Source organism: Marmota flaviventris, chromosome 2 (assembly GCF_047511675.1).
Source record: "Marmota flaviventris isolate mMarFla1 chromosome 2, mMarFla1.hap1, whole genome shotgun sequence".
NCBI lineage: Eukaryota > Metazoa > Chordata > Mammalia > Rodentia > Sciuridae > Marmota > Marmota flaviventris.
This window is the reverse complement of record NC_092499.1, coordinates 28,651,377-28,664,269: the sequence shown is the minus strand read 5'-3', so window position 1 is coordinate 28,664,269 and position 12,893 is coordinate 28,651,377. Positions and strand designations below refer to the sequence as shown.

The 12,893-nt window shown below is 51.8% G+C and overlaps 2 protein-coding genes across 2 annotated transcripts in view; one reads left to right on the top strand and one right to left on the bottom strand.

The window, feature by feature from the left end:
- Ltbp2 (latent transforming growth factor beta binding protein 2) overlaps positions 1-12,893 on the bottom strand; it is a 109,523-nt gene that overhangs the window by 45,269 nt on the left and 51,361 nt on the right. Inside the window, exons 7-8 of the mRNA XM_071607395.1 lie at positions 11,862-12,148; positions 10,802-10,904 (exon numbers count right to left, since the gene is read on the bottom strand). Of these exons, the coding sequence (XP_071463496.1) occupies positions 10,802-10,904; positions 11,862-12,148 (390 nt within the window). The remainder of the gene's footprint in view (positions 1-10,801; positions 10,905-11,861; positions 12,149-12,893) is intronic.
- On the top strand, positions 7,520-8,701 carry LOC114090961 (guanine nucleotide-binding protein G(I)/G(S)/G(O) subunit gamma-10). Its single transcript, XM_027933305.2, has one exon. The coding sequence runs from the start codon at positions 7,550-7,552 to the stop codon at positions 7,754-7,756; it is 207 nt and encodes a 68-aa protein (XP_027789106.1). The 5' UTR covers positions 7,520-7,549; the 3' UTR covers positions 7,757-8,701.

Below are 12,893 nucleotides of genomic sequence, written 5' to 3'. Positions count from 1 at the left end.
GTTAGATGCAGCCTCTGAACACTATGAAGAGCAGAGGTGGGGGAGAATGCAGGGCAGCTCCAGCAGGCTGAGGAATAGTACCCACAAACATGGAGGCGACATTTCGGAGTTGTAAGGACACTGGAGCATGCTGTTCTGTTTCCAACTCTGTAAGGCAGGGTTCCTGATCCCCATTTGACAGATTAGGAAAACCACGCTCAGAGAGGTAAAGTAACTTGCCCAGGTGAGGAAGTTAGCTGGAGCGGAGTCAGGGTTGAGTCCAGGCCTCCAGTCACAAAGGCCATGCATGCTCTTTCTATGGTACTCCACTGCCCGTCTGCATGACAGAGACAGACAGACAGAGGCTGGGGAGATGTGGATGAGCCAGTGGGCCAGGGAAGCACAGCCTCTCCACATGTCAAGAGGGAGATGTTAAGTGGAAGGTCTTTGCACCTAACATCAGTGATCTGGAAGGGAGTGGCAGAGAGCTAGATAGAGGGGAGCTGGAGGGGAACCAGCTTGTGGCACCTGCAGAAAACCTGAGAACTCAGGACTGTATGACTCGCTGCATCCGCCAGTCTGGAAGGCGCTCTTTCCTTTTTTTTTTTTTTAATGTGGGAGATTTCTTCTTCTTCTCCTTCTCCTTCTCTTTCTCCTTCTCCTTCTCCTTCTTCTTGTTGTAGATGGACACAATATCTCTATTTTTATTTATTTATTTATTTTACGTGGTGCTGAGGATTGAACCCAGGGCCTCAAGCATACGAGGCTAGCACTCCACCTTTGAGCCACAACCCCAGCCCTGGAGCATGCTCTTTCTATAGTGACTTCACGTCCTGCCTTGGTAAGAGGACTCTGCTCTCACTGGGCTGGAGAGAAAGGTTGGTCAATGCTTCATGAAGGCAGGCTTCTAGAGAGGACCAAGTACCGAGCCACTGTCTCTGATGATGCTCCAGTTTTTGCATCACCAAATAACCCCTCCCCGCACCGCCAGGGCTCTCAGCTTCCTTCCTCACCCCTCCCATGAGGATCTAGAGGTGCCCAGCATCAGTGAGACCAAGTCAACATCTAAACCAGAAAACTCAGCTTATCACTCCTTGGGAGAAAGAAAGAAGAAATGGCCATGCGGCCTGGAGCAGGAATTCAGTCACCAGCAACTTCAAGCAATACACAGTGAGGGCGCAGGCAGGCGCCTCTCCTGCACACCCAACACACATCAGCATTCCCCGGTCCCAGCTCCCAACCTGCTATGTGTTGTGTCTGACTGTTTGCTTGTCCATCTCCTCGCCAAGCGTAAGCTCTGTGAGGACAGAGACCTTGTCAGATCATTGCTCTGCTTCTCGTGCCAAGCCTGCACCTGGAGCAGGAGGGTCACACTCTTCAAATGGAATCGAATAATAATAATAGCAAACACCAGAACCTCATTTACTCAGGGCAAGCCCTATTGGAAGGACTCTACATGTATTAACTTATTTAATACTTGTGACAAACCCTGGGAGGTGTGTACTTATTCCCATTTTACAGATGAGCAAACCAAGGCACAGAGAAGTTAGGAAATGTGCTTAAGGGTGGAGCTGGCATGAGGGACACAGGCAGTCTGGCTTCAGAGGAGAAATTCTGAACCATTCTTTCCGCTGCCTCCAGATAAACTAATGGATGGATTCACAGCAAGCCTTAGGAGTTGTCTAGGCAGAGAACCCTAGGGTCCACGGGAGGCCAAGGGAGGCAGCTGCCCAGCAGGAAGCCTATATCTTCCCCGAGATCCCCCACTATTTTTATTTTTAATGAGAAGGAATGGAAAGCAACACGTAGAGATACTCAGAAGGAGGTCAGAATAACTAATCAGATATTTGACAAGCGCCCCACAATGTGTCTGACCAGAGTGCCAAGCAGAATTGACAAAGGAAACAGTGAGGGCCCGTCCCAATCCTCATGGCCCCGTACCAGATCTAGGACCTAAGAAAGGGTCAGAGGAGAGAGAATTTGAGATCCTGAGAGAGTGGCTAAGCTGTAATTCCCACGGATGCTTCAAGGAGACACTTGGGGGCTTCAGCATCCTTGCAGTTGGCACGCTGAGACCCCACAAAACCAAAGCGGTTCCCAAGGGACCCGTTGGGATCAGCTTGAACTCCAAGGAGTCTAAACACCACAAAATGCATGAGAGCCACGTAGGGCAGCGTGGGCAACATTCCTGATAAGAAACAGGGCTACGTGGTCTCCAGGCCTTGACTTCTGCTCTTCTGGCCCTTAACCTTCGCCCTGTCCACACTCCTGTTGTCCACAGACTGTGGAAAGGAGCAGAGGGTCCCCTGACTGCGTCCTGCCCTGTCCCACTCATCCTCCCCCGGCTGTGAGGACTCCCACAGAAGGCAAACGCATCGCTGGGGAAGGGTTTGGCCCTGACTCCCAGAGCAGAACTGGGAGGAGACGTGAAGACATGTGTCTGGCCATGGTGCTGTTTACAAGCCTGAAGATCTCTGCCTGCAGTGACAGGTGTCCACAGCAGGGAGGGATGGAGGGTCCCTGCCACACACCCTCTCTCCCCAGGGAAAACATGCACATGGCTGATGAGGCTGAGCTTGGGGCTTCAGGGGCACAGGAACAGGCAGGAGCCTTGGCCCACTTGATTTGCAACCTCAGGCACATCCACTGGGGAGAAACTTCTACTCTCCCAGTGGGTGCTGGGGCCGCTGGACCCACATCTAATTACCCACTCGACTCTGTCTCACTCTGTGACCAGGGCACATTTACCCTCCTTCAGTCTGGAGTTTTTCATCTGTAGACGTGGGGACAGAAACTCAGTTTGTAGGGTTGTCATGAGGATTAACTTTGCAGAAACAATGAACATCAGACTGAACTTAGCAGGATGCCTGGCACGGCCCAGCGGCTGCTTCCCAAGGACTAGTGCCCTCCCCTCCCCTCCCTTCTCCTCCCCTCCCTTCCCCCCTCCTGCCCTGCCTTTCCCTCTCATCCCCTCCCCTCCCATCCTTCCTTCTTTCCAGCATCTCTCCAGGACAGCACCTTGGCCTGCTGCCCTGCACCAGCTGGATGAATTTGGGTGAGTTACTCAACCTCTCTGGGCCTGGGTTTTCTTATTAATAAAATGGGATGACAAGTCCTTCCTCATGGGGCTATTGTGGGCAATAAATAAGCATGTGAAACTCTGAGCTCAACGGTCATCAAATTTTAGTAATGAACATAATAGCCACTGTTCAGATTTTCCTCCTTGGTGAGGTGCCAGCAGCTCCCCTTGGTGATGATGGACATTTCTCTCACAGATGGCCTCTGACTGTTGCCTCAGAGTGGCACTAAAGCCAATGTCACCACATTGGAGGAGGTCGGGGCAGACCTCCACCTCAGACAGGAGCCATCCAGCCCTAGGACCCCAGCCTTCCCTGGAGCCCTGCAGGACAGATATGCCTCCTGGACACACACTCCTGCTAGCAGGAAAGGAACTAGCTCAGCCTGGACCACAGCTCCCAGGAGGTTTCTAGTCTCCTGGGAGAAGCTCTCGGAACATCACCAGCTGTTACTTTTTCAGCCCAACAACTGGAATTCCGAAAATCCCATTTCTCTAGGGCCGGGGACTGGGTGCCTCACCCAGAGTCCCAGAGAATGGAGCCCCACCCAGGGGCTGTTGCCCAAGCCAGGGTCTTCTGTTTAGCAATGTCTGAGGCAGCACACAAGGAGGAGCTCAGGCAGGCGCATTGCAAGAGCTACTGGAAGCAGGGGTCTGGAGTCAGAGGGACCTGTGGTTTCAGGACCAACTTCCACATCTGTAAAATAGGCACAGGAGCAACCAATGCCTGGGAACACAGTTATCATAGGATAAAATGAGAAAGCACTTAGTGTGGTGCCTGGCACTTACCAGTTCTCCAGAGGATACAGGACAATAGTGATGTTGCTGCTGTGACTTGCCCCAAGGCTCCCTGCCTCAAATCTCCCCTCCAGCCCACCTCCCCAGCCTCCCCAGGGGCTGGCATCCCAGAGCTCCATCTGTGACACTCCTCATGCCCCAGGGTCAGGACCAAAGCAAATCAAAGCATTCTTTCTGCTGAAGGTTTCAAAGAAATCCCCAAACATGTCTAAATAAATACCTGTCCCTTCAAAAGTCAATTTCTGACTCTGAGGACGTAACTCAGTGGAAGAGCACTTGTCTCGCATGCTTGAGGCCTTGTTGGGCACCTGGGGTTTTTAACAAGTTGTCCCTTGAGCTCAGCTTCAAGTTGAGTTCTGCTCACCAGAAACATACACACTTTGGCTTTTTCTCTTAGAACCACATGGAGCAAGTCTACCACCTGCCTAGGCCAATTCTCTAAACATTGTTGCTGGTAACTCATGGGCCTGGCTGTGTTGCTAAACTGCCTGTCTATTCAACCAATCTTCTTGACAGACACTGTCCTCTGTGCACAACTAACTCATGCACAATCCTGGCGTGCATCCTCTTGTCTGGGAAATTCCAGTCTAGTATCCCAAGTGTTGTCTCCTTCAGGCAGGTGCCAGTCTCTCTGGGATGATGGGTAAGCTCTGGGTCTTCTGAGAATCAGATGCATCATGGTTTGAGCTCTGGCCCCACCTGTCCTAGCTGTGTGACCTAAGCAAGTTCCTCAGCCTTCTCTGAGGGGCGCTTTCTTCATCATTCAACAGGTTCAAGATCCTCAGCTTGCAGGTGGCCATGCAAATTAAGTGTGACCGCACAGGTGAGGAGCTAGCATAGTGTAGTTCAGCAACTGGAAGCCTTTCTTGTTTTTAGGAGGGAAGGATGACAAATTCCTTGAAGGGACAGAGGGAGAGAGTCAGTTGTCCTTGGTGATACAGGGAGGGGCCTGGGCTCTGAGGTGAACTTGTCCCAGGCCAGGCAGATGGAAGATGATCTCGTGGCAAACAGCTGGAACCACCACTGCGGGCCTCCAGCCGTGTGCCAGCCCCGCCTGTTCCAGCAAAGGGGCCTTGGGGTTGACACAGTCGGTGCCAAGCTCCATGGGGCAGCAGCCAACTTTCCAGTCAACCCAGATGTCTGTCTTATATGGAAACTTAAAAATGTGGCCTCAATCAAAGTGGCTTTTCAGAGCTGTGTGCTCCCCAGACTCTGGCAGGGGCACTGCGGAGGCTCTGAGCTGGGACCTTTGATAATTCCCAAGGAGGCAGGAAGACATGGCTCAGGCTAAGTCCTGTAAGGTCAGCAGGGGACATGCTGCCACAGGCAGCCTAGATCGACTCCTGGAGCCATCTCTCCAAGGAAAGAGGCTCTGTGGAATTCTTCTGGAAGAAAAGGGATTTGTCTGTGCCATGCAACGGATGCTCGAGGCAGTTCTTTCCCTGTCGGAAACAGTATTCTGCAGCGGCCTTCCTCAAGGAGGCATAATCCTATTTATCAGAGGAGAAAGAGAGGCAAAGCCACCGAGGCCAAGAATGTTCTAGAACCCAGAAGTCCTGCCTCTCTAGCCAAGCATCTCCCAAAACCATTCTAGCAGCTCATCCTTTCAGTCCCTGAAGCCTGCATGGCAGCTTGCTTGTCCCATCTGCTTACAGCAATGTCCCCTCACCCCCAGCCTGAGGCTCGGACATGAAACTAGGTTCCCCAGTGTCTTGCCCCTTCTCTATGCCTTGCCCAGCCGCACTTTCATGTGTTCCAGAATGCTTGACATTCTGGGGTCTCTACCCTGGTGCCCAGCTTGCTGAGCTGTGCTGAACACAGTGGGGGAGGGGAGTGAGCCTTGGATGCCATTGGTGTTCTGCACCCACACGTGCATCTGGGCACCTGAGTCACAGAGCTCTGCTCCTGTGCCCGCCACTACTGGACAGAGCGGGCCAGCTCTGCTGGGATCAGGGTCTCTGGACAGGCAGGGGGGCTGAGCTCATGAGGCTGGCACACCACTGGGACCAGGAATGGGGCAGGTGGGTGGGCAGGGTGGGCAGGAAGTCCCTGAAGTGCACATTTTGGTCTTCTCTCCTGTTCTTTCTCCTCCCAAATGAAGGCTCCCCCGTGCTCTGAACAGATTCTGAGGTCTAGGAATGTGGTCACTGCCCAGCAGCCCTGCCCGAGGGGATCAAGCACAGGATTTTCCACTTACAGCAGCTGTCCCTGACCAGGAGCCTCCCAGCCTGCATCCCCCAGGGGCTCTCACACTCTGACTGGCCATGCCTCGTGCTCCTGTTTAAATCCTATAAGCACTGGATGCGACATTTAATTGAAGGATCGAGCGTGGCTTCCATTGTCATTTCCACTACTATCCCCTGACATGTCTCTGGTCACTAACATCACTGTCAAGTGGGCTCGTGGAGTTGAAGAGGAGAAACTGACCCCAAAGGACCCTGCAGGACCCTCAGTGCTGTCCCCCACCCAGAGGGCTGCATCTCGAGGGCTCAGGATCATGCTTGAGGGCCAAACCTGAGATACCACAGGCTTGAAGATGTGCCCAAAGGAAGGTTCTGAGAGGGGCACAGTCCTTAGCTATGAAGAAGGCTAGAGGTGGAACCCAACAGTGAAGCAGGATTCTAGGGAGGCCCCTTCCAGAACCCCACTTCTCGGCCACAGCGCACCACTCCTTTCCTTTTCCACCCACAGCTGTTGGCAGCTAAGCCCACTCTTTCCCTCCTGGGCACCACCATGGCGTGTCCAGGCCTCAAAAGGTTGTTTTTTCCTTTTTTTTTGGGGGGGGGGGCAGTGCTAGGCAAGCACTGAGCTACAACCCCAGCCCAACAAGAAAAACTTATGATGCTACTGTGGAATTGGCACTTGGATGAAACCTTTCTGCGCCCTCCTGGGACAGCCCTGCTGGATCAGGTGGTTCCTGGGTAGGTCAGCACCTTGGTCAGCAGCAACAGGTACTGGATGCCCCTAGGAGAACTAATGGTCCCTGTCTGCCTGAGCCAGCTCTAGGGAACAGAACCCGCCCACACACATGGCTTCAGACCTGCCTGCTTCCTTCAGGAGAGCCAGGAATTCTCAGGGCCCACAAGGGACTACTGCTCACTTTCCTGGTCTCACCTCTATGCAGTTTTTGTGGGTTGTTAAATTCTTCCCGGCCTCTTTGACTGTCCTACCCCCAAACCACTCTTCAGACCTCATCTTGGATATCACTTCCTCTAAGAGTTACCAGTTTGAGGTAGGGTCCCCTTCCCCACAGTGTACAGACATGCAGGTTGGGCACTGCACAAAAGCACCACATTTAAGGGAGACACTGGCATCCTAGATTTGTATATTTATGAATATGGTTCTGAACACATGGAAAGGGCACCCATGATGGCCTGGCTCCACTGTCTATGTCTTCATAGAACCTGGCACTTGTCCAGTTACTACAGGAGCCTCTTTCCTTGATGCACCCCCTGCAACTGACCATGGCCTCCACTAGACTATAAGCTTGGAGCTAGAGGTGCTGGTTTTACCTCACCACGTCCACTCAGAGCCTGCCCATTAGGGGTACTTCAAGGGGTCCTGGTTGATGCAAATATTTGTTGACTAAACAGAATGCGGGAAATAGAAGTCTCAAGAATTGGTCTGACAGGAAGGAGGAAAGAAAATGAGGAAAGAGCTGGCTCAGCCGCCCTCGGAGCCAGCGCCGCCGCCGCCATGTCTTCCGGGGCCAGCGTGAGCGCCCTGCAGCGCCTGGTGGAGCAGCTCAAGCTGGAGGCCAGCGTGGAGAGGATCAAGGTCTCTCAGGCTGCGGCAGAGCTTCAGCAGTACTGCATGCAGAATGCCTGTAAGGATGCTCTGCTGGTTGGAGTTCCAGCCGGAAGCAACCCCTTCCGAGAGCCCAGATCCTGCATTTTACTTTGAAGACTTGGAAGAAGTTTGTTGAGAAATGCCTTCGAGCACAAAGTAATGAATGACTGACTCCAAGTCTCAAGAAAACACTTTTCTTTAGCCAAATGACTGAGATATTTCAGACCTTTCCAGTGTCCTGATCTTACAGCCAAAATTCTACAGAAATTAATGATTTTCTACTCAAATAAGGAAACTGAGTGAAGAAATAGAATTGTTTTAAGTAATAATGGCTTGGTTCTCCTGAAGAAGTGCTTTGTATTAAGATAAAAACCTTACCACCAATATACTAAAATACACCTCTTTAATAAGTGAGTTACTGGTGTTGCTATACCTAGAATATCATGTATGTTTTATTAACTGGATGTTTACATTTTAGGAAGGAAAACACTTTTGTTTATTAAAAAAAATGGAGTATTTGTAATTTGTTGTTCCTAAGATTTTTATACTATAATAAAATTTGTTCTATCATAAATTTATAATTACTAAATGAAGATAAGAAAGTATAAAATTGTGGGGGAAGAATAGACTTTACTAATCAAATGATGCCTTGATTTTTTCTAAATAAGAAGATTGTTTTATTTAACACAAGAGGTGTTGTTTAGGAAGATTCATGTTATGATATATATTAGGTTGTCTCATTTTATGTAAGAAGCAGATTTGAACTCTTTTTAAGTTCCTTTACTTTGTGGTTGCACTTTTAAAAAGATACTACATTATTTCATGCCTTTAAAAAAATGTTTAAAGTAGGACCTACATACAGAGCATTGCAAATGATTAAAAACAAAGTAATGTGAAAATATTATGACCTAAAAGAATTCTTCATGTCACAAGTGTTTGACTTTGATGATGTGCCTTTGATTTAATTTGGGATACTTTTAGAAGGATACTTCGTGTTTGGAATAATCTTTGAAGATCTTGGAAATAAATTCTGTTTAATTCATCATTTTCTAAAAAAAAAAAAAAAAAAAAAAAAAAAAAAGAAAATGAGGAAAGAAGAAAAGTGCAAAAAATATCTCTGGCCCGCAGGGGAGGTGCTGAGCCATTCATGCATCTCTTCCCAAGGTGGGTGGGTTGGTCCTTTTCTCCTTTCTTGAGGAGACCTCCTAATAATGATGAAGATGGTCATCATTGCAGTCACCCCTTGGTATCCATGGCAGATTGGTTTCAGGGTCCCATCAATGTCAAAATCCTTGTGAGCTCAAGTCCCTTGCATGAAATGGGGTAGCATTTGCACACAACCTTCACGCACCCTCCCTTATGCTATAACTCATCGCAGGGTTACTTACAACACCTTCCACAATGTCAACACGACGCAGACAGGTGTTCTATGGAACTGTTTAGGGAATCATGACAAGAGAGAAGTCTGCCTGCTCAGTACAGAAGCAGCCATCATAGGCCTAATGCACCCACAAGGGGGTGCGGTGAACCTGCTCAAACAAGCGCAGGAGACACACCGAGGGTCTGTGACAAGCAGGAGGCTGTAGGAGCACAGGACCACACTTCCTTCAATAGTATGGATTCAGCACAGTTCTCAGTGCAGGGCAACTTCAAGTTCTAACTTCAATTTCTAACTTTTTGGAACTTTCTGGAATTTTTATTTTAACTTTTTGGGGGTGCTGGGGCTCAAACCCAGGGCCTCATGCCTGCTAGGCAAGCCCTCTACCACTGAGGTATACCCCAGCCCTTTGGGGTTTTTTTCCAAATAGTTTCAACCTGTGGTTGGTTGAACCTGCAGATGCAGAACCCGCAGACACGCAGGGCCGAGTGGAGCAGCTGCCATGTGCCCAACCTAGTGCCGAGTGCTCAACCGAATGCCGAGTGCTCAACCGAATGCTGAGCACATGCTTCCTTTCTGTTAAGCCTCCACAGCAGACCCCAAGCCTGGCACTAGCCTGTCTTCACAGATGAGCAGATGAAGCAGGGAGAGGCTGGCGGGCAGAGCCGGGGCAGTGTGGAGGGACCCTGAGATCTGAATGCTAACCTTTGCGGCTTCCCTAAAATTTCTATCACACCGAGAAGCCGTCTGCGCTTATTTTTAGTTTGGAAAGTGTATCCACTGCTCCACTGCTGAGTCTCATGCTGGGAACAGCCCTGCCCCTCCCACCTTTGGGCTTCACTCCAGGCCCCCCCAAAACACACTCACCGAGCTGACTGCCGACAGGCCAAAGCAACACACACCAGGCCCAGGCCAAGGAATGAGGCCCCGAGGGGCAGCCAGCCCAAGCAGGCAGCAGCCAGCCCAGCCACAGGTACCTGTCACCCCTCCCAGATGTCGTACCAACACCCACAAGAGCAAGCACTGACGGGCGTTTTGCTCACTCCTGAGTCTCAGTGCTTGGCACATGGGGTACCCCGGGGTATTTGCTGAGTGAATGAATGTTGGGCTTTTTTACCATTTAGAAGAGGGCAGGAGCCAGGCATGGCAGTACACGCCTGTCATCCCAGTGACTCCAGAGGCTGAGGCAGAAGGATCACAAGTTTGAGGCCAGCCTCAGCAACTTTGTAAGGCCCTAAGCAACTTAGCATGACCCTGTCTCAAAATAAAAAAGGGATGTAGCTCAGTGATAAAGTGCCCCTGGGTTCAATCCCCAGAACAAACAAACAAAAAATACTAAGGACATTCCGGGACAGACAATCAACCCTTGTTCAGAGAATGGGAAATGGAAACAGAGATGAGTGAGGAAGAGGCCTCAGGGTCCCTCCAAGGAGAAAATGAGGAAAACATTGGGTCAGCAAATCAAAACTCTGGGCCCCTGGTGCTTGGGCAAGGGCATATGGAGGGAGTAGGTGGAGGGGGCCCAGCACCAGCAAGAAGGAGGAGCCCCTCACAGGAAGACAGCAATGGGCCAGGTTTCCTGGGCAGAGGGGCTGGGCCGGCCGAGCTGTCTGGATTCTTGAGCACTGGCCAGAGGCTCCCTCAAGGCGATCTGGAAAGCCTGCAGGCTTACCAGCCTGTTCACTGCCTAGGGCCAGAGGTGGTCATGGGCATGCCCTGCAGGAGAGACCAGGCCCTGGGAGAGATTTCCCACACCCCCTGACCTTGGCAGTAGCACTCACCTGGTCTGGGTGGGCACGGAACACAGGAGGAGACCCCCCAGAAGGCTCCCACGCTGCCACAGCAGTCCTCCTGGGCAGTCAGCTCGAGCAGAGGATTGGCACACTGGAAAAGAGGACATGGATACACCTGTGGGCCTCCACTTCCCTCTCTGGCTATGCACACAGCTGGACCAGGAAAGCCCAGGATGCAGAATGCTCACCTCCAGAGGACGCCCCACTGTGGGGGAGGGGATAGGGAGGCGCACAGCCAGGGGGCCCAGGAGAAAGGAAGCCCCAGTTCACCCTGCTAGCCACTAACCGGGTATCGGTGGGGGGCACACTGTAGACACAAGATCCTGCCTGGGCAGGTCTGCATAGGCTGAGAGTCCCAAAGAATGGGCTTTCCTCCAAGCACCTCCATGGAACTCTGGGGCCACCCTCCCTGTGAGCAGGGCCAGGCTCAGGAACACCACAGGCTGGGGGGCCAGGAAGGACCTGGGGCTCAGGTCCTTATCCCTTAGCTCTCCACCTGCTCAGCTCCCGTATCCTCAGAAACAGAGCTGCAACCTCAAGAAAAACCACCCCAGGTCTAACCTCCTAGCGTCTCTTCCAGGGGAAATGGAGCGCCTCTCATCTTGGCACCACCAGGGTTTTGTTGTGTAACCTGCATTCACTACTTCCACACTTCTGTGACTCATGAAGACCAGAGGCCAAACTCCCTGCCAGACCCTAACAGCCCTATTGCCCATGAGCTGCAGGGTCCTAGGCTCAGCTCTCAGAGATCCCAGGATGTTCTGGCACCAAACTCTAGTTTGCCTGAGGATGCTGGTGACAGCTCCTCTGCAGAGGTCTCCTAGGTCCTGTTCTGCATGCCTGGGGACTGACAGGTACCAAGTGGAGACCAAGGAGGCCAGTTTCTACAGAGGCAGATAATTTTGTACCCTGGGCTTCCCATCTGGGAAATGGGAGACTCTAAGGACACATTCCACAAAACAAGGAGGAGAAAGAAGAGGGTGGAGGGCAGGGTGGAGGGCCACTGCTGTCCTGGAAGACAGGGATGAGGCAGCAGCTGCGTCCTTACCTGTCCGTTCACAGAGCTCAGGTAGCACCGGCCCAGCAGTCCCCGATGCCTAGGCAGCACTGCGGGGGGCGCCCGAGGGGGCTCTCCAGACCGAGCAGGGATGCTGTTGCTGTCCCAATGGCTGTGGCCTGGGCCTGAGGGGAGCTGGGGTTGACCTCTGGCCTCCACGCTGTTCTCCTCCAGGGTCGCGTCTGCCTCGCCCCTCACCCGCGCCACCTGGTGGATCTGCACGGAGGCCTCAGGCGGGTGCTGGATGTGCACCTTCACCAATGAGGGGTTCACAGAAGCTGGGCACAGAGTGGGGTTCAGAGTTGAGAAGCGGGGTCCCGCCTGCACTGCCCCACCCACTTAAGAGTGCCTGCAGCCCTGAGCCAGGCGCGTCACTGGCGTGTGTTTTCCCAAAACTCCCTTTCCATTTCTTTGCTTGCAATTAGGAACCACAGAACAACCACCTCCGCCCCCGCCCTTGAAGACAGGATGGAATGCCAACTCCTTGGCAGAAGGACCTTCAAGAAGTTCTATCTACCTTCCTGACCCCAACACTGTGCAGCCCTGACCTCTAACCAAGGCTGCTACCTGGTCCCCCTCCATGCCTTCCTAACACCAATCCCTCCCCACTGCTGATCCAGATGCTGCCCATCAGTGGAGGGCTAACTGATTGTCATTCCCTCCACACAGCCTCTCCAGAGCACTCTGGGCTCAAGGGCCCCTCCATCTCTGACTCTAGAACTCTGTTCTGTTTTGTTTTTATTTGGGGGGATCTTTTTTTTTTTTTTGGTACTAGGGAATGAACCCAGAGGCACTTAACCACTGAGCCACATCCCCAGCCCTTTTTGAATTTTATTTAGAGACAGGGTCTCACTGAGTTGCTTAGGGCCTCACTAATTTGCTGAGGCTGACTTTGAACTTTGGATCCTCCTGCCTCAGCTTCCCAAATCACTGGGATTACAGGCATGTGCCAATGTACCTGGTTGATTTATTTTTTTTTAAGATTTTTTTGGGGGGCCCCTGCTAATGAAAGACAGGGAAAAT

What these genes read in the sequence shown, in the direction of transcription:
- LOC114090961 (XM_027933305.2), top strand. Translation starts at nt 7,550, where the DNA reads ATGTCTTCCGGGGCCAGCGTGAGCGCCCTGCAGCGCCTGGTGGAGCAG.